At 37.6% G+C, this 21,572-nt stretch overlaps 1 protein-coding gene across 1 annotated transcript; it reads right to left on the reverse strand.

Annotated features, from left to right (window-relative positions):
- Positions 1-26: 26 nt before the first annotated feature.
- Positions 27-19,163, reverse strand: relt (RELT TNF receptor). The gene is given in 12 exon segments (XM_055148059.1): positions 27-1,006; positions 1,120-1,242; positions 1,606-1,989; positions 3,498-3,570; positions 4,527-4,610; positions 8,606-8,754; positions 8,756-8,858; positions 8,934-8,977; positions 9,444-9,628; positions 10,242-10,334; positions 10,789-10,863; positions 18,998-19,163. Coding segments are annotated over 11 exon segments (1,287 nt in total). The 5' UTR covers positions 10,834-10,863; positions 18,998-19,163; the 3' UTR covers positions 27-1,002.
- Positions 19,164-21,572: the final 2,409 nt, after the last annotated feature.

Below are 21,572 nucleotides of genomic sequence, written 5' to 3' on the forward strand. Positions count from 1 at the left end.
CAATCACAATGACTGGAAAGAAGAACCATTTTTAAAAGATATCTTTATTTCTCCAGTAAAAACATCATAAAGAAAAAAATCTTACAAATTCAATCTAAAAATCTCAAAGAGATGCAAACTTCTTACTTTCCTCATTCTATCAAAACGTCAAAACATGAGAACATTGATCTTTAAAATATTAAATATAACAAAAACAGATTAAATAAACACAATTTAAAATAAATAATGTATGCTAAACATTATACCCTTCATAAGCTCATAATAAGAAAAAAAATGAAATGACTGAGGGGTCTCCTTGAGGGTGCTAGGAAGACCCATGAGGATGGAAATTAAAGCCAAGAGAGATGCTTGACTTTGAGGACTCTTAACCATTAATCCCCCTTCACCACTGCTTGGCTTTTTCAATGACACCATCAAATTACACACGTCTGACAGGCAGCACATAACCTGCTAGCACTGTCAAATTCAAACCTTAAACCTTAAACTACTGTTAAAATGCCCAACAGACCACCCTGTATACAGTTATATACATTATGTACATTTATTTACATGTGAATGATACAAAATCTTCCTAACCTTTGACTCTAGATCCATAAGCAACTTAAAATAAAAAAGCCAGATGGAGAACCATTCACTATCATTTGGCCATCTCTAGTTCTAAGATCAGCAGTAGAAAATTATCAATAAAAGCAGAATTACAGCCCATTTGCATAGGTAAAGATATAGAAGTAAATGATAGAAATACTATAACACTGTTGTATACCCCTTAACAGTGGCTAGTGTTTTGCTCATTTATCATAAACCTGAACCAAAAGTTTGTAATATCTCTGCAGTGCTTACATGGTACAGCAAGGTGTTCAAAGAGATTCATGTGGAAGCGTACTAGGTGCAGCGTCTACCAGGAGTGATTTATGCATATTCCTGCTATTCCTCCAAGCTGTCTAGTCGCTTGCCATAGCTGAGGTCGCATTTTTTATCATACAGCGCCACCTTTGGACATCTTCACCTGGAAAACATTTTAAAATGAGTAAAATAAGCATATATGATATAAAGAGCCAAAGTACCGCAGAAAGAAACAGACAACAAAGAAAGAACAGAATGTGAGGGTGTATCTTGTACCTTCTTATGACTGATGAAGAGGAAAATGGAGTCATGCCAAAAAAGGAGTTGCGCTGCTCCTGAGTTGAGGTTTTGGGTTCCTTAATGACAGGCTTGTGCTCGGGGATTTGTGCAACTTGAAATCTAAAAATTCAACACATACATGTGAGAGAAAATACATATTTTAATACCTTTCCATTCATATTTCTACCATATAGCTCTATAGTTATGGCTTTAAAAATAACAAAATAAGTTGTGCAGACCAATATGATTCTTTCATATCAGTTTACTGATGCCTTAAAAATTAAACATAGATGGTACATTCTTATAAGTTAAGAATCTGATGTTCAGTGTGCAGATGGATTGGATTAAACATATATATTTGTAGTTATGCAAACTGACTAAGTCCTTAACCTCACTGTATAGCAACAAAATTCTGAATGTTAACAATTGTAATTTTCCTGAATAAGCCCCATTCATCTAAATATTACATAGTTCATCTCTTACCTCCCCACAGACACCACTGTCAGCTCTCCTTCCTTTTTTTCCTTCACTTGAGCCCCATCTGTTTTGTCCTGAACAGTATTTGGCACACCAGCAAGAGTGTGGTGGGTGTCAACACATACTCCGGCCAGCAGGGGGCTCTTCTGCTGGTCCATAGATGCATTGAGGGATGGAAGGGTGAGGGACTGGGGGGCCTTAAGGGGGTCTTTGAGGGCATCCAGAGGAGGGATAAGGACTGGGGGCCATTTCCTCTGGGCACAGCGGGTACACCGGTAGCCATGTCTGGGTGCCAGTCCAGACATGCCTGAGATAGTGTGGAGGTGGGACTGATGAGGGCACAGTCTGGGTAAGGAGCGGAATGTGGACAGGGGGGACAATGTGGGCAATCTGGAATAAAGACCACATAAAGAAGATATAGTTACAAAGGTTACATGCTATAAAGTGACTGTGAGCTATAAGGCTGGGATTATAATGTATATACAGTCTGTCATATGTGCTAATATTTATTTTGGCTTTTACTATAGCAACTAATTGAGATGCTTAAAGGTGCCCTATGTAACTTTGTCTGGAGGAGGGTACACTACCAGCTTGTCTTGATCATTTTGCATTGTCTAGAATTTCACAGTACAGCAAAACACTTATCTATCTTGTATTTATAAAATTATACATGTTTTTATTATTCAAGAACATTGAAAATTCCACGTGGATAGGTAAGTTTAATGCCATGCTGTGAAACATTCTAGACAAAACATAACATCACCATGGAGACAAGCAGGCTGCATATCCTCCTCCAGAGAAGTTACAGTGTGCCTTTAAATGTTAACAAACAATTCTGCTATAAGCTGTAATTTAATTTTAAATATGTTTAAATCTGTCAAGGTTGCAACAATGACATCCATATAGTTGGCTATGTCCACATGCTCTAAGCTCTTCTCTAAGCTCCTCTGTTCTGTAGCTTCCCATTGTTTTTATTGTGCAGTGACATGGACACAGTTGGGAGCAGTTCAGTGTAATACTAGGTGCTGGTTGACCTACAGTAGCCGTGCATGACCTGGTATAGTATCTCCCACACACACATGCAGACATAGGATTTGAAGGCTTTCTGGAATGTTTATGTAAATTCCATTATGTGTATGAGGGGGTAAATGTCCTTGAGGCCTACAGCTCACATTTTACGACAGCCCACAGTGGACCCTGAACAGTACCCTAGTGTTGAGATATATACGGTTGGTCTACATGAAATTACATTTTACTTTGAATTAAACAGGGACTTTTTTGTTTTAGTTAACTGAATTTAAAGGACCATGTAGCTTTTTGGTGCTCGTTCCCACTGAAATATTATTGCTGGGATGTTCCATACATAGAGAATTAAGCATTTTTATTGCATTTTTACTGTGGGGTCACTGCTGTAGGCCTGAGATGAAAGTACAGAACATTAAAAGCAAAGCTGAAGGTGGACCCCAATTGGAAAAGTTACATAATGCATCTTAAATGGCCACAACTTAGGACCCTAATTGCAACCACAAATTCTCATGGTCATGTAAATTGTGAGATACAAACTATGTGACAAGTGTTGAGGGCAGTGATACATCATGATGAAGGCTCATGAGCTGACAGCACTTACAACTGTGTGTAAAGCCGACAGCTGACATGTGGCACTGAGTCACTGCTTAAGGGTGGAACTGGCACCTCTTAATGTCATTTATATTTTAGAGAGAGAGTGATTGACAACAACAAAACCACAGCTGCAGTCCATTTTCATGACATCAGTAAATACAGCGATTAAATCTGAACATTTTATCGCTTTTTAAATTTCACTTATCACTTGTCAGTAGTCATAAATTTGTAAAGTGAATATGAAAAAACGTGTGTAGATGTTTGTATATTGTTCATACTTGATGGAGGACGCTTTGCTCGTCTGTTTACTTTCATATTCAAGCAGCAGTTCCTCCAGAGCAGCAGCATTTTCTGAAAAATACATAAAACACATTTTAAAGGTGCACTGTGTAATTTTTCTGGTTACTGATTTGCCTGAAATGTCACAGTATTGCATTAAACTATCCTGCAAGAGAATTTAAGTAATTTATCCTTCACGTCTCTACATCTCTCAGTTTAACATTGACTCACAGGACTATAGTAACACGAGCATCTTCCCTTGGCATACCATTGGCACCATTAATTGTGGCATATTACTGACTAAATGGTGCCTACTGTCCTTCATAGTCTCGCCACACTTGCTTTATAAATCTCCTCCTTTGTGAAGGGGCTAGAACACTCAAAGATGTTCACTTCTGAAATCACTATATTTACTTTTGACATCATACTACACTGACGTATTATTGATGATAAATAAACTTCTCCTGCTTAAGACATTCAGTTGGTCTCCAGCCTTTTACTTCCATCCTTTCTTGGACAAGCTGAAAACTTCTAACATATCCCTAATGCATAATTCAATTACTGTGAGAGTGGCCGCCTCTCCACAGACCTCCTTGATCTGTAACTTAAGCTCGAGGAGTCAGCTGCTTGTCTCCATGGAGTTAAGTTTAATGCCATACAAAGCAAGAACATCTCCATGAAGACAAGCAGGTGGTGGACTCTAAACCAGAAAAGTTACATTATACATTATAATAGTACTAATTAATACTTAAATTGTATATAAATAATTTAATAAAAATATTAAATGTAATGTAATGTAATAATAATTAAAATGTGCATAAAAACTCCAAAAAAACTACCAAATCTGGAAAGTTTGTCTAAATATGTTTTGTAGATCAATTGCTTGCATTGTGGTCATGGAAACAAGTATTTTGTCCATGACGTGTTAGTGGAGACTGAGGTTCTCCTGTTCCCCTCTGAAGCCACAAGAGAAGCAATGATACACTGTCCACTGGCTTCAGATAAGAACGAGCCATGTTCACACTTACCCTTCTTTTCTGTGATGAGACGCACCAAGACACTAATGGTATCTTCATTCAGAATGTCATCAGAGATATAGGGACAGTTGTTTCCTAAAAGAAAAAAGCACGAGATTTACTGACATTGAATGAGCTGCAGTGGAGTCTGTGGTTATTAATACACTGTAATGTATTTACTTGTTTACTACATCTACTACATTTGGTTCTCAAATGTTCTATACGACAATTGTTTAGATATTGAGCAAAAGAAAAATATTACGAATACACTTTTATAACCACCTGAGAACCACTACATCCAAGAGAACACTGTGCTACACTCTATTTCATTGCATTTATTGAGTCATTTATTTGTTCTTCAAAATGACAGCCTTTACTTAAGATGACAGTACGCCCTATGGATTCAGTGAAGGCCATAGTCTTCATTACAGCTTTAGCAGAGCAAACAAAGAGAGTGTTGCAGTAAATAGGGACACACATTGTCCAACTTTCTGCACTGGCACAGTTCACACAGTGCATGGGACTGCTCCTGTATTGTGTCTCGGTACATGATGGCACTGATAAGGATGGATGTGGATTACAGTGGACAGCAAAGAATAGATATCCCCCATGACAACCCCTGTGACCCATCCCATAATAGAAGAGCACGAAGACAGAGAGCTTTAAATGCAGCAGGTTTCAAAGGAGGCACGTTACTGTATGTGTGGGGACTTTTTTTTAAACATAAATACCAATTAAAAATCAAAGCTAGACCACAATAGCTTAGACATACAAAATGTTACAGAGCAGTTTATCATTTAATAGGAGAAGGGTACTTATACTATTAACAAAGTACTGCCCTACAAGTTAATCTTGCATAAGAGGTGTTAGGCTATTGTTAGGCCAGAACAATAGTCAGTGGTCGTAACCAGGATAAGGGCATCTATTTCAACTATTCTTCAGATGCATGTCAGACAATGTGTTTGGTGTTGCAATGGGACAAACAATAGCTTAATTTTTCTTTCAATTCCTAATGATAATTACATCCCAAAAATAATTCCAGGTAGTGTACTTCTGTTATAGTTTGGATTAGTAAATCTATACAGTTATTGGTTTTATGTGTGAACTCGTCCAGGCACATACCACTGTTGTGCCTTTGGGCAAGACACTTGACCCTCATAAACTACAACTTTGTCACAACTTGATTGAACTATGTTGTATAGTCTAAGATAAGATAGTTTGATCTGATAGTATAGTATGACTTTCTTTAAAAATATCTTATATTCAGTAGCAATGAACACTGAATGAAACCAATGAACCTCCGCTCAATTTCATTTCTCTCCAGCAAATTGGTCAGGAATCAAAATACAATAGACGAAAGTGCGCGTTCGGGCACCAGCCAATCAGCAAAGAGCCATACATGCAGTGTTGTCAACGATTCCCGAGATCCAGGATTTAAAGTCAGAATAAAGAGAATGTTTGGTGAATTTTATTAAGGGGAAAGACGTTATTGCCCTTCTTCCTATGGGATTTGGGAACAGCTTAATATATCAGTTAGCCCCATTAGCGATGCATTACATACGTGACTACCAAATAGCAGCGATTGGTTAAATGAAAAAAGTACCTGTCTACCCTCAAGCAAGGTCAGACGGTTTCTACAAAGTGAAACTGGCTGATGAATCAGGGTAACTATCTACAATCATGAATGTATATTGTCTAATTAATTAATTCTGTCATTGCGCTATAAATCTTTGACCTTACATTTTATCTTAGTCTTTTCTACTTGCTGTCCTGTTACTATCCTTAGCTCCAAGTCTGTCTGCAGCTCTGCACAGTCAGCCTGATATCCTCTGAGCTCTGCAGAGGTAGGCCTGGCTCTGCTCTAATTCCCCCCCATGGGTGTTCCTCATGACTGGAGATGGACAGAAATGTGCTGGGGTAAGATATGTACCACTCAGCTCAATGGAGTCCAGCCTGCAGAGGAAAATACAGAGACTACATGGCAGAGGGTCAAGAATGCCAGTCATAATTCATGCTCATTAGAATAGAAAGATAAGGCACCGAAAGTGGAGACTATGAGGTAAACTCTTGAGTGAATAATTGAAGCGGCTGGGAAAGAAGAGCTGGATGCATAGTCTCATGTTCAGTCATTGAGAGAAGGATATGGTCCGAAAAGACTGAAACTGAGGTGAATGGGGTGGAGCGAGACTGACAACTGACCATGTGGGGGATGGGCTTTGTTTCTGGGAGTTTCCTTAGCTGTCGGCTCCTCTTAAGTTTCACAACAAACAAAAACAGACCTTGTCGACATGGCAAAATTTGAGAACCAGTTTGGTTTTGTACAACATCTTAATTGTAGGCAGCAGCACCAAGTTAAAGCGCAAAAATACAATATCACAGTAAGAATAAATACTGTGTTGAAAGTTGACAGGACTAAAGCCATTCTTCCCCAGTGAACCTTAATCACAGAGGCCATAAGAGCTAATAACAGCAGGCATTCTGACGTGTGTAGAGCCAGTTGCATCTGCTCTGTCACATACTGCCTCTCAGCTGTTCACTGAGCCAGGAGCATCAGGTTGGTAAGGGGAAAAGCCATCTTATCCTTTAAACCTGTTTATGTTTGCGCACAACACAACTGCAAAAGTCATGGACACAATCTGCACAGGCAACTGATACAACCAAACTGCCTCTTCCATAAAACAGAATCTAAGTTCAGAGTTATACAAATACAGTGATTATTATCTATAGTACAGCTATGCAAATATAATGTTCACTTTTAACTACCCCACTACCTGGTTGTCTCCATTAAGACTGTATTGTTTTCATGGAATGTTCCAAATTATGGCATTAAACACACTGATTTCAATAGAGATAAACAGGAGACAGCACGAGGTCATCAGGTCTGTGAAAAGGAGAGATCGTCAAGTTTTTTAAGGTATTTTAAGGTACGGGATGTTATTTTTCAGAATGTCTGCCTAAATAGTGTACTGCTATGCATTTTTTCTGGACTACAATTAATTATTTTACAATACAACAGACATACATAACTCCTCAAATGTCTTTGAACTAGACATTTGCAGCAGCAGAACAAAAGTGAACTAAATATTTGTTTTCTAGAAATTCTCTAAAAAATATAATAAAAGATAATAGTACAAGTTTGTTCAGTTTGGGACCTTCAAAAAGAGGCCTCGCTCAAGTTTCGTATGATTCTGAATGGTATTATTAGAGCTACCATTATATAACCTGTACCCACCTGACTTTTGCTTACATAAAAGAAAGTCACATTATGTTCTAGGTCTATAACATCCACACTCTAGGGGATCACAAAGCTGTTTAGTGCAACTCAGTAGCACAATACTCTAAAATCTACTGTCAGGAACTAAAACTTGACACCGAAGGAGGAGACAGGGACACAAGCTATAATGTAACTTTGAAATGAAATGTGGGTGTACCTCTTTTACTGTGAATGCAACATGGATGGCCTATATAGAAGAAAGAATGAAAGAAAGAAAGAAAGACACGTGACAATGAATTACGAAACCCTCTTTAACATATATTACAATAACAATGCAACCTTAAAGAGATATGAGAAATCTTTCAATTAAAAGTGCACTATGTCATTTTTCTTGGTTCCATGGAGATGTTATTGCTTTGTCTTAGATGTTCCATTATATGCCATTAATTTAACTAGCACCGTGGAGATGAGCCAGTGACACAAAGTTACAGGTCTATGTAGAAGAGATCAAGCTCACAGAAAGAATGCTTTTTTCTAGTAGTAAAAATACCTGTAATTTAATAATTGCTACAAAGAAAATTCTATTCCTTCTGCCCTTGTCTTTTTCTATATTGTCTATATATTTACGCTGTATCTTTTTATGGTTTTATAAACTAGCTTAGAGTTTACGTCATTCAGCTAAGTGTTCGATGGGAATGCTATTTTAGTGCTTTTCAAATCGTAAAATGACAAAACTAACATTGTCTGCATCCACCCACAGCCAGGTCAAAGTTTAAAAAAGCAAAGATTATCATAACTATGGGTACAATACCACACCGCCACAGTGCATAGATAGGGATTCCTGCTTTCTATTGTACTGTATTGTACTTTGTCTTACCGTCTTTCTGTGGTGAGGCCATTTCAGGGTCCCCTCCCTCCTTTTCAGCCATGCAGTTGTAGCCCTTCTTCTTGAGGATATTGCAGATAAGGATGCCCAGGAGGCCCATAACACAGAAAATAGGCACCAATGCAAAAACAGCATACTGCGGTCTTCTCTTCAGCACTGCGTACCATTGTGCCATTTACAGGTCCCCCTATGCCAGCCGAGGTGCCCTCAGCAACTGTGCGCACAGGCCGCAAATGCATAGGCTCTGGGTAAAGAAAAAAATGGTCACAATACAATACAGTAGTGAAATTCATTGGTTTTAAACATTTGTCGTACATACTTTCAACACATGGACTTCGGATGGATCCTTCTGTTGAGAATAACCTGTACAAATCAGGAAAAAAAAGTTTTAATACCTCATGTCTCATTCAGAGTGAATATTTTTAGGCGTAGACAATCCCATACACATGAACACAAACGAGCAAAGACAGTGAAGTAATACATCAGCCAGTCTATTCTGTTTGTAATAGGAAAAATGAGGGACACGTATAGTATGTATGTTCTTTGATCTGGAATTAGTTCCACATAGAGTAAAGGACATATAAACATATTTGACTACCCCATCTATACTGGCATACCTATGCTAACCAGCTAGCCTACTGAAATGGAATATTTGCCTACCCAATATTTTTTACATGAAGTTGGACTCCTGCTTTTTTTAGCCTATATTTTGTAGATAATTCTTCTGGAAGGGTCCAAAGTACCACCCAGTCTTAGGTTTTAGAGACCCATTTAATTTCACAGCTAAAGGTCAGACAGGTAACCTGAGGACAATGAAAGGCAGACTAACCCTGGCAGACAGTCTCCACACACAGTATCAGAGGTCACAGTGCCTGGGGTCGCCACGTCTCGACCAATCAGCTCACAGGAAAGATGTGGATGGCAAAGTTCAGAATCCAGGGCGTCTGAGAAGCTCCCCTCTGGACATGACTGGCAGCTCACCTCTTCTTCTGGAGTCTGGATCTCTGCACAAGCCTACGGAAAAAGGTCATTTGAGTTCATTATTAAAGACAGACAATGAAAAAAAAATGTGTATTTTGATACAGATAGTTTACATTTTCGGAAACAAAAAACATACACCTACTCATATTTCTAGTAAAGTGATCACTGATTAGATTTGCAATTTATGATTTCCCATCAGGATCTGTTTCCGAATGTGTGTGAACACATTGAGGATTAACCATAAAGAGAAGAAATGAAATACAAACTATAAAATAAACAGCTTCCCTGCATTTTGGAACATGCTTGTAGAGGTCTGAACTGCAGGATCCCTTAATTGTTATTTATATATTATTTATTCTGATTGTTTGATTGTGATTTGTCTATCTGTCTATCTATCTATCTATCTATCTATATCTATCTATCCATTTATCTATTTATTTATCTATCTATCTGTCTATCTAGACAGAGAGAGATAGAGAGAGTTCACAGAGTGTCTAGAAGGATTAAGAACAGACTTTAAAGTGAGCTTGAAAGCTTTGTCTATTACTGCATAACATCATCAGGAAGACATACGATCAAATTAACTAACACTCACAGTATAATACTTCATATTGTTAAAGCATCTTTAGATCCACAAGAGTCTTACTTTCGAAGGCTGCTGTCCAGCAGGACACTGGAGACAAACACAGCCCTCCCCCCACCGGCACTGCACCGCTGCCGCCCCACCACAGCCAAACACCTGCACATACCACAAAGAGATCAGTAAAAATACAAAACTTTTAACCAATTACAGAAATAATCACCATATTCTAAAGTAATGTGCTCCAACGTTTTGAGGCTATAACACTTTGGACAGCAGTCTGTGTTAAATGAAGACAATGCATTTTACTATGTAAAAATCTAAAGTTTACAGGTACTTTAATATTTGGTCTTTGCAAAGGTGTATATTAATGCAACTTTTTTTTTGTTTCAGTTCTGTTTTTGTTCTACTGTTTTCTGGATTAGGCAACTATGAAATTCATCTTTTCTCAGTGTACTGTGATAATAATCCAACCCTTCAAGGTTCCAATGGGCCAATTACGCAACATCCAGTCTAACAAAACACCACACACTATAGCAAATTATGGGGCTAGGGTGATTTTGTATGTTCAATTGTGATTAAAAAAAAAAAGTTTCATTGGGATCATTTTTACCGTGAGAAGGACAAGAGTAGAGCAGCAAAGGTGGTTCCTCGTCATCTTCAATGTATTCTTCTATGTACATATGATCTGTAAGAAAGATATACCCACTTATTATACATGACATACATTCACAAATTTTAAATCATTTGACTACTTAAATCATTTGAATTTAAGGTTCAAACTCGTATATGCTCTATACACACATATAAAAACACAATAGTTGCTTTGCTCAACACCTGAGTCATTCGTATTCCAAGTATAAGGCAGGAGAAGGGAGCTTGGAGTGGCGTAAATAGCATTTAGCATGAATCAGATTCCGTTTACGGATATGAGAGGATGAATGGAAAGTTTCTCTGTGACTAATTCTAGGCCAGTTATAGTAAATGGATTTTCAATATTTCATTCAAGTCTGGAAAATAAAATGAAAACATAAATGTATTCTCAATCACAATATTATGATGAATGTTTTTCAGGTCATGCCTGAATCTTATTAAAGTCAAGAAGAATTCATTAAACTATAACCAAAGCAATTTTCTTTCACAAGGTAATATCAAATTGTAGTATTAGTATTGTACAATAGTACTGAAAGCTGCTAATTTATTTATCCAAACCAATAAGCAATCACACTGTAACATTTCACAATTTGAAACAATAGTTAAATGGCCATGACAAAATACCATTATACCAACAATAGATCAGGGTGAGAAAAAGTGACAAGCCAGTAGACACAAACTTGAAGAAAGAGAGATAAACAACAATAGGTTGTACATACCCCAGATTTGTGAGTGAATACTCTGGTCACCGTGGCAACTTGGTAAAGATGCTCTGTATCAGAAACTAACTTTAAGAGTAATAAATACTTATCTTTAAATGTAAAAATATGTGGAACTATAGCCAAGTGACAGATGTGGTGTTACCTGGCTGTCTTATAGTGTAACAGGGACCACAGACACCTCCCATCACCCTTGAGACATGCCTCTTCCAACTCGCAATGAACCAACAAAAATAGTGTGTACCATCGAATGTGAAGATGAGGATCACCTCTGACCACAATCCAAAACACGCCAAACAGTCATCGGGCCCAATCAGCACTTTTCAGCCATGGACACTAGTTAATGTTGCCAAATATCATACAGCAGTGCCCATTCAATTTATCAACAGATTGGTTGGATAGAGAATTTCCTTGCAAACTTACCAAACTGATTTATATTTTATTTATTGTGTCTAGCTTTGAGTAATCATGACACAGGTATGACTCAGATATATTTATTCAGTTAAATTTACTGGAGTATCTTCTTAAAGTAATTGTTATATTCAAAGTACTTTTCTTGTAGCATACTTTACATTTTTTTATCACAGTAACAGGACTCTTACTTGAGTAAAAATTTTGGTTATTCTTCCCACGGTATAATATTTATCATAACAATATTAAATCATTTGAACATTTGTGTTGCTTGTACCTCCTTCAGAAAAACAGCTGATTTTGTGTATTATTTAATGTTTTGTTCTTCCCATTACATTAACTTTAAATTATAAATCACATGTTACATCCTGATGGTTACTCTTTAAGTTACTCTTACTTGAGTAGTACTCTTCCCAAATATTTTTTACACTTACTTGAGTAATTTTTGGACCACTACCTTGTACTTCTACTTGAGCAATATTATTTTGAAGTAACATTAGTCCTACTTGAGTATAATTTATGAATACTATTAATATTATTCATATATCATTTAATTTTCATTAACTTTCAACTTTTCAGAATCGGACGGAAGTGGAGTCCTCATGGACATATGTTAAAACAAATTAGAGAGTACATTAAAGTATTATTTTAAAATACTAGATTATTGCTGTATTACTAAATACAAATATTTTTGGGAGGAATCTGGCACAATCCTAATCTGTAAATAACACAACTATTAGATTTGTCATTTTGTGCAATGATGGAAATTACAAAACAGTAGACAAATTAGGGACAATTAAAGGGATATAGGAGAGTGTTGACTTTTACCAACTTACTGATGCTGTAAAACAGTAATTATACGTAAAAGCTATCTTCCTTGCTTGACACATGCAAATAACAAGTATGACAACATCAGATCACCTGTGACGCTGCATGTTTTGTTCAGTGGAGCTAAAATTAGTAATAAAAAAGGCGTTTTGACCAGGGCATGACAAAAACAGGCACAACATTTGGTTGCCGTGGTTTTTGGGCTATTTTCTGGTCTTCTGATGTCACTCCAAATCCAACAGGATGAATGTGCAAAGGAAGGAAGCCACCACAACAGAGGAAAGACAAGAAGTGATGAGTGATGCTTTGAGTTGGAGGTGACTGGACAGGGATCAGAAGTACACAGGGGTCAGGCCAGGGCCAGGTCTGCTGCGGGACAATGGGACAAAAGGAATCTGCCTGTGACGCTCCCATGGGCAATCCCACACTTATTAGTGTCACAAAATGATCTTGTCATGCTTACACAGCTTCATAGGGCACTGAGTTTGAAGAGTTTCTTTGGTCGCTGGAGTTTGAGTTCAGGTTTTTGGTAGAGTTTGCACTGCTGAAGCTCAACCTCAGAAAACATTTGGCAGTCCACGTACCACGAATGGGTCTGGGTTTAAAATCATGACTAAATGGAATTAAATTAGGATTAATTTTGGATTAAAGGCATAGTACATAACTTCTTTAGCTATTATATGTCACTTGCTTTAAGATAAGGCTATATTAAAGTAAGAACTGTAAAGACGTTGAAACTAAGACAGATATAAACCAGGACTTAAAGAGATATTTTTCCAAAAAAGTCGAGTGTGGGGTCAAAGCAAAAGCATAGATACAGATTTGAGTGAATCCAAATTGGTAAACAGGGTTTATATAATGTTGTGATCTGGAGATTACAGAGGGCTCTCGGGAACTGGTCAACGTGTCGATATAAAATATGAGCAGGGCTTTTTATCATATTAACTTGTATTAAAGTGTTATACTAAACCTAGTGAATGGGCGCAGGAAAATCACTGTGTAGTACATTAACAGTTCTGCATTACTTTCAATTACAGGTGGTTTTATAGCTCAAAAATAGCTCAAAAAAAAAAAAAAAAACAACATTCTGACTGTGAGAGGAGTCGTCTGTCCATAGATCTGACCTGTAACTCGGCATGGTTTAGTCTCCATGAAAATAGAAAGGTTTAATGCCATATTTCTAAAACATTCCAGACAAAGCAGTAACATCTCCATGAAGAAAAGCATTTGACAGATCCTTCACCAGAAAAGTTACACAATGCATCTTTAAGTTAAGATTGACTTGATGTGCAGAGTTGTTGTACTAGCCAGACATGTTTTGGACAGTATGTTTGGTAGATTTAGTAGTTCAGTAGTCATCCTGTCTGGTGAATTGTTATGTCAACAAATTTGTGACTAATTTTCAACATATGTCCACGGCACATTCCTGACTTCAAATTTTTTAAACTGTGATAGAAATTTAGATTGTGGAAAGATTTCTCTCAATCTGTCTTGTGTAAATTAATGTGATTTCTACCTGAAACCCAGACCAGTCATTAACATGTGTAATGGTTCATCAGGCACAACTGTCTCCGCCTTCAGGAAGCCCTTTGTTGTCCTCAACTGTATGTTAATTTAGTACCACCCTCTGAAACCAAAGTCACTCTGCTTTGATATGTATGTAACTTGTATTTCTGTATAACTACTCAGAGCTCAAATGCTCTGGAGAGGGAGATGGGAAGAGACGGGAGGAGACAGGGGTGAGAGGCTGTTGGGCTTTGGCCGAAACAGGCCTAGGCCCTGTCCATATCTGCTGTAACAAGAATAAACCTTGGTCTATATTCCAAAAACTCATCGGGCTTCGCAAATGGATTCATTATTTATCTTCAAGAGAGATATATAATTTTTGCCACAACAAAACATTACGCTAAAATCTTCAAATTCCAGTGATTTGAGCTGTAAATCTACAATCATGTTCAACACTGTGACAAATACAGACTTAAGGATTAACTGACTCCAAAAGGATTGAGAAATCTATTATATTTTTGTTCATAAAAGCTCCTTAATCTGTTATTTTGTGTGACACAATGTTTTGGAGAAAAGACACACTGGGCTGTTTTTTACTACATAGGTACAATTTAAGCTTTTTAAAGATGTTTTAAACTAAAAAAAGTTTTGAGCAAAGAGTGCATTATATCTTTAAGGGTTTAGCAACAACTTTCAAGAGAACATCTCTTTCATTTACCCATCATTTTGTAATATTTTTAAGAGGCCTATGTTTTGTTTTTGTCACAACAGATCAGTATAGTCAAAAGTTTAGTTATAAACTAGTCAACCCAAGATAAATGATGTTGAAAGATACAGTGTATCTGCTGTAAAACCTATGCCACATTAACTTTTAAGTCTCTCCTAGTTGGAAGTAAGAGTCAGTAAAAATGTACTTATGCAGTATGTAATACATTGTGTTTGTTAATATTACACAAATATATAGATAATAGTTACTGATAATGACTGACTATGACATCAGGCTACGTGCGGTGGTCAGTCTCAAGGAACACCATTTTGTACTGCACATGCACATTAACTTGAACATAATGGAAAAGGCGGCAAGACAAAGGTTTAAGCTAATTACCCAGCATGGGAAAGGAGACTTGGGTGGACTTTCAGATAATATGTACGTGTATGTCGCCTGCGTTAGAGGGACAACCATACCCTCTGTTTGAGTGAATGGAGGTGCCCATTACTGGTGAAGAAGAGGTCGAAGTACGCCAGCACTGCACACGCTCTCATTATGGACAGTGTGCACATGTCTGCGGATGTGGCTCTGTCCGAGTGCTGTTGGGATGTCACTGTCACGGTTTCCAATGGAACTGGACACTAAACCTGCCAAGCCTCTCCTGTGTCTCTGCTGCTGACATCGTTGGTCAAATGTCCACTGACCTGACTGTACTTATGGTCATTATTGGTGTCCAAACTGGTTTTCTACTACTCTCCAAGATGAGTTTCCTTCCACAGACAATGCTTCTGTAATCAATTCATTTACAGTCAAAGATAATGGCAGTTTCATACAGGATGTCTTGATTGTATGGAGTATATTTGCGTACAACTGAATATTATAATATAATATATTATATTATATAACTTATAGGGGTGTAACGGTACATGCATTTGTGCCGAACCATTTCAGTACGGGACTTTCGGTTCACGTGTGAGTTCACACAATTTGTGTGTGTTTACATTCCGCCACTACATGTGCAACTACATGGAGGCTTGGCTTTTTAATATTCATGAGGGAACTCGTCTGTGATTGGGGTGGCAATGTTTCTGGCAGTGCTTTATAGTTAGGGTGGCCGCCTTGACAACAGCTGCCCCCGGCCTTGACTACGTCCCTCCAAACCACATGACCCCTCGCAAAACCGTAGTTTTAGTTTTAGATTCTAAAACTTCTTCCTGGAACTGTTAGTGCTGCGCTTTACTTTTGGAAAAGTTTTGTTTACTGTTTACAAGGAATTTATTTTTTTATAATATTCCATACATTTGTTGATTATTTGAGAATATTTTATTTAACTTATTAGTATTACCAAGCAGCACTTTGCATTTATTTTATTTTCCCGCTTGTATAATGTTAAAACAAATTGTTGGTTTAATAAACACACAAATAAACAACTGGTTTTGGTTCCCATACTGTACCAAAAAAGAACCGAACCATGACCTCAAAACCAAGGTACGTACCAAACCGTGATTTTTGTGTAGCTTACACCCCTAATAACTTATAATTACTTAATCATTGTTTAGTCAAATTACTCTAGAACACTTATATCTATATATCTATGTGTTTTATCTGGTCAAAGGGTCAGGTTATATTACAGAAAGCAAAGTAAAAATCCCACATGGGTTATGGGAAGAGGCGAAACACAAAATATACTACAAAACATTGTTTATTTGTCTGAAATAAATGCTGGTCACAAAATACATTTGAAGGGAAACTGCTTTTTTGAACCACGGCTTTAACCAGTTGATTTGAAATGACATAACAACAATCAATCAAACATTATTGCTGACAAAATTGTTAGAAGGCTATATCATAACCAGGAATATGCTATAATAATTTAGTCTGAATTTTGCAATAAACTAGGCCACTGTAGGATGAGATTAGACGCTGGTTTAGTCAAAATCATTAGTCAGCGGTTTGGAAATGTCTGTATCACTGGTGACCTCAGGGTTATAAAGGCCCTGTCCAAACACACAGGCTGCTTAAATACACAGGCAGTGGATTGTGCCTCGTCACAAAGACAGGACTGCACAGTGCACTGCTGTGGATTTCATGTGTGGAGCTAAATACAACCAGCTAGTCCCAGTGGCCCACACAAATGATCGTAAGCATTTAGTGTTTCAGACTCTCAGCAAAGAGTAATTGTGAGTATCTCTTGTCTTTAGTTTCCAGGCAGTGCAAAAAATGCCCCAAATCCCAACATAAAGAGAAAGTTCAAACAGCAGGTCTGTAGTGATATTTGACAAACTTATGCTTAACAACTAAAGACAACCAAAAAATGCTAGCCAATATAATGTAGACCAGAAATCTCCCAACTCCACAGATAACAGCAGCACATACTCTCATAGACTGTCTCACTAGTGCAACAAACCATTGTCTCCGATAATAAGAATTCACAGCATTATATACAAAGAGCTGTGACTTCCAGGAAGTGACCTTTTTCCTTCACGTTTGTGAACACAATAGTGTAAACTCTAGTATTTAAATGAGAGGTTACATTATGGTCACCGACAGGTAGAGTTAGCTTGTTGGCAGACATCTGGCAGCACGCGTGCTGTGCCCTCAAGGCTAGAAGAAGCCCAAGTGCGGTGGCTAGACTGTCGGATCAAAACTGATGCTCTTGGAATGCTGTCCCACAGTGGGACAGAAATGCTGCGGACTAAATCAGTACTTATTTACTCTTTAGTTATTCTCTCTCTCTAATGCACCTGTCATACACTATATGTACATTAAGTCATGTGTTCCAGTGGCCAGCATCAGTCAGAAGGGGTCTGTCCAGGGGGCAAAGGTGGGGGATAATCTGGTAACAGGGGATGCAAGTACACAATTTCACACTATTTTTGATACAAAGATGTCTGAATCCTCAGAGCAGAGCAGTCTGTGGCCACACGTGCAGTCATGTACCTCGATCTCAGACTAAATATAAAAATGTAGAAAGCTTGGAATATACTTTAAACATGTAAAGTACATGTTACAGTAAATAGGAATGGTCATTCTTCCAACATTTTCTCAGAGATTTTGATGTCTAGGCCTCTAGTAATTACACGCCTCTGTGCCACAGTGCATGTGCAGAGCGCTGAGGTCCGTAATGTGGAATTTCCTTGGCACACAGAAGCGGGGCTGACTTTGGGATGGCATTGCTTTGGCCTTTTGCCAAGTCTGGAAGTCCTCCCAACCGCTTTGGCTTGATAAATAGACACAGTTAATTGATAGGCTAATTAAAGAGGCAGGGCCTTTTCTAAAACTACACTCAATCAGGCTCTCATAATGGGCCAGAAAAAAGAAAGAACCTAATTTTATCCCTTTAGTGACACACCCTGGGTCCTATAGAGTGTGAGTCAAAACAGTCCATACTAACCCACACTGCAAAAGCCGTTTTTTAAATGTCTATCAAAGGCCATGTCAACTTCAGACAATCAATGAGTTTAATAACACCTTGTCCTTCCCAATAAGTCTAAATGAGTGTTATCTTTTGTATCATATATCCTTTAGGCGAGTGTAAGTTGTGGTAGTCAACACAGAGAGAGAAAGAAACGTTTGGAAGGACGAGAGAGTAAAGGTCAGTATCGTATTCACCATCACCAGGACTGAGCGCTCTGTAAAGCCACATGACATCGTTTTAGAAGCAATTCTAATAAACTTTCTAGGTGTATTTTGCTAACCTTATCCCGGCAAATAGCCTACAAATCCCGTGCTGTTTATAAGAGCTGCCTATACATTTGACACTTGAACAAAGAGCAACTGGAGGTTCAATCCAAACAACGCTGATATCAGACACGATGCGGTCAGATAAAGTCATAAAACACTCCACCGCCGTGCGCAAAAGTGGTTACCAAGGCTTAGTGGTGAGACAAACCACACATGAGCAGACAGTGCCTAACTATCTGCCAAACTACCGGCTTCAGCAACCATTCACCCCAACAATCTCACTACCGAGTGGAAAAAGTCCTCGTACTTACCGGTTTGGTGAATAAAAGCGCTCAAAATCACTGGTCCCGTTTATACATGTCCGTAGAGGAAAGGGTTGGAGAAACTTTTGGGAAGCGATCGAAATCAAAGTGTCGGTGTTCTGTAACGGAGGTTCCCGCTCCGTAGTATCTTGTCTGTTAAAAAAAAAAAAAAAATCCAAACAGTGAGCTGGCGTAGTGAGCTCACAGTGCGTCATCGCTGCAAGCTGAAACCCCCGTGAGCGGCCCGTGCGTGTGCGCGTAAGCCCCGGTCCGTCTGTTCCCAGCCGGGTCAGGTCCTAACACGCGGTATCACGGCGTGGGAGCACTTTTATTAATATGACTAGGAATAGAATATGTTTAAGTAATATTAACCACGACAAGATAGTCTGTTTGGGGGGCTAAGTTTATAAAGTCGAGGTTTAACTGGGAAATATCGTCACTTATACATTATCATTCATTCATTGGCTTTTAACACCGCGTGAGTTATGTGGTCCTCTGTGTCTTTTATTTATTTATTTATTATTATTATTATTATTATTATTATTATTATTATTATTATTATTATTATTATTATTATTATTATTATTATTATTATTATTATTATTATTATTATATTGTTGTAAATTATTATTTATTGTCAATTTTATTTTATTTTAGCACTGCTTTTATGTATTGATTTTATTATTTTTTCATTGATTTTATTATTATTATTTTATTGATTGATTCTATTAGTTTCCTCTTGGTTGAAACATAATACTGCTGATTTTATTTATTTATTTATTTATTTTTGTAATATGTGCTACACAAATACAGTCGGATTGGAGTTGGATTTACTGTCACATTTTAGGAAATATCTGTAAATACAGTTGGATTGGAGTTGGAATCACTGTCACATTTTAGGAAATATACGTAGGCCTGTTATAAAAGACAGTGGTCTAAATTGTTTGGGGCTTAAAGACACAATATGTAACTTTTCTGGTGGGGGGTCATCAGCCTGACTATCGCCATGGAGATGTTATTCCTTTGCTTGAAATATTTCTCACATCTCACAGTAGAACAGCAGAAAATCCATAGTGGACCTTTAACAGTGCTACATATCATCCGAGTCTGTTCCTGCTAATTCTAACATGTACACATTCATGTGATTTATAGATATGCTTATCTGAAATGTGGGACTGTGCTAACACCATTGACTAAGACGCAGCTGACTGTCCTCTAATTAAATCACAGAATGAGAGAGCTCCATGGTCCATCACATTTACATACTGAGTGGACATTAGTGGGCTCAAATGCTGTGTGTTCATGAATGAGGACATGGTTGGGTGTCTTCAATGGGGCCATTCTCAGAGGTTGACTTTATTCAGTGTGGGGTGATCATATCTCAATACACTTCATTGTGGGTCAGTGGGTGGAAACCATGCTGGAAACTGTGTCAGTAACAAATCTAGGTTTATTGAAAAGAGAGATGAAAGAAGATGAAAGATGAATTTCAGTGAAATTTCTCATGTGGTTGTAGTTGATGCCATTCAGTTACATTTCATTGTTTATTTGGTTGGACTTGAACTCAAAACAAGGACTGTTTTACAAAGCTTAGTATAAAGAGTGGCAAGATTTGTTTGATGTTGTTCGTAAGAGTTTCACATTTTGTGGTGATTTGTGGTTTGAAACAGGTGATCATTTAGAAAGCATTCATCACTCACATTTAGATGCAGGTCTAACACTGGATACAGACTTCTTGACCAGGGCTGTTGCACACAATTCTGGGCCCTGGGTACAATCAATCCCTACCCGTAAAAGTTTCTGTGTGTCTATATGTGGTGTAAAACTTTGGAACAGCCTGGATACACATCTCAAGCAATGCCAAAATACATCCATAAATTCAAGTCGTTATAAACATAAAAGCATATGGTCTGGTCACAGTATATAGAGAGTGGGTCTTAATTTTAGAACAATACTGCCTCTGTAGTGCTGGTTTATGTTTGTTGTTTCCTTACCATTGTTGGTATCTTAATTTTCCTTACCATTGTTGGTATCCTGGTATGTATTATTGCAATACAGTTATGCTACCAAACTATAACAGTGACTCTTTGTCCGCACTTGTAAATAGTTCATATAGTTTAATGTAAAATGTCTGAAAAATTCGAAAGAAAGCTCATTGTGTTAGATTCGAAGAAGGGGGTGGGATTAAATAAGTTTTCTTCCCACACCTTTTTGGGCCAACTTTTTATTTTTATTTATCTGTTGTTGTTGTTATTTCTGCTATGTTTTCATTAATGTTATGTGTTAAATTGTAAAAAAAAAAAAAATTACATTTCTTACTTGCCCAAAATAAATGCATAAATCAAAATCCTGGTGGACCTGCACTATATGTTCTCTGTATAATAAATGCACATATAGACATTTGAGGGCCCCTATCTTGCAATTCATCTGTAGTTTAAGAACTGGAAACAACAGACAAAAATTGTGGGATGTATAAGAACATTGAACATAAGGGAGATTTACTGTCTTTGAAAGAAATATCCAAAATGAAAATTCACAGTTGTTGAAACTTATTTCAGGAATTGGCTCCACAAACTGGTCTTTA

Source organism: Boleophthalmus pectinirostris, unplaced genomic scaffold (genome assembly GCF_026225935.1).
Source record: "Boleophthalmus pectinirostris isolate CB_2022bp ecotype Guang Dong unplaced genomic scaffold, ASM2622593v1 HiC_scaffold_9, whole genome shotgun sequence".
NCBI classification, from domain to species: Eukaryota; Metazoa; Chordata; class Actinopteri; order Gobiiformes; family Gobiidae; genus Boleophthalmus; species Boleophthalmus pectinirostris.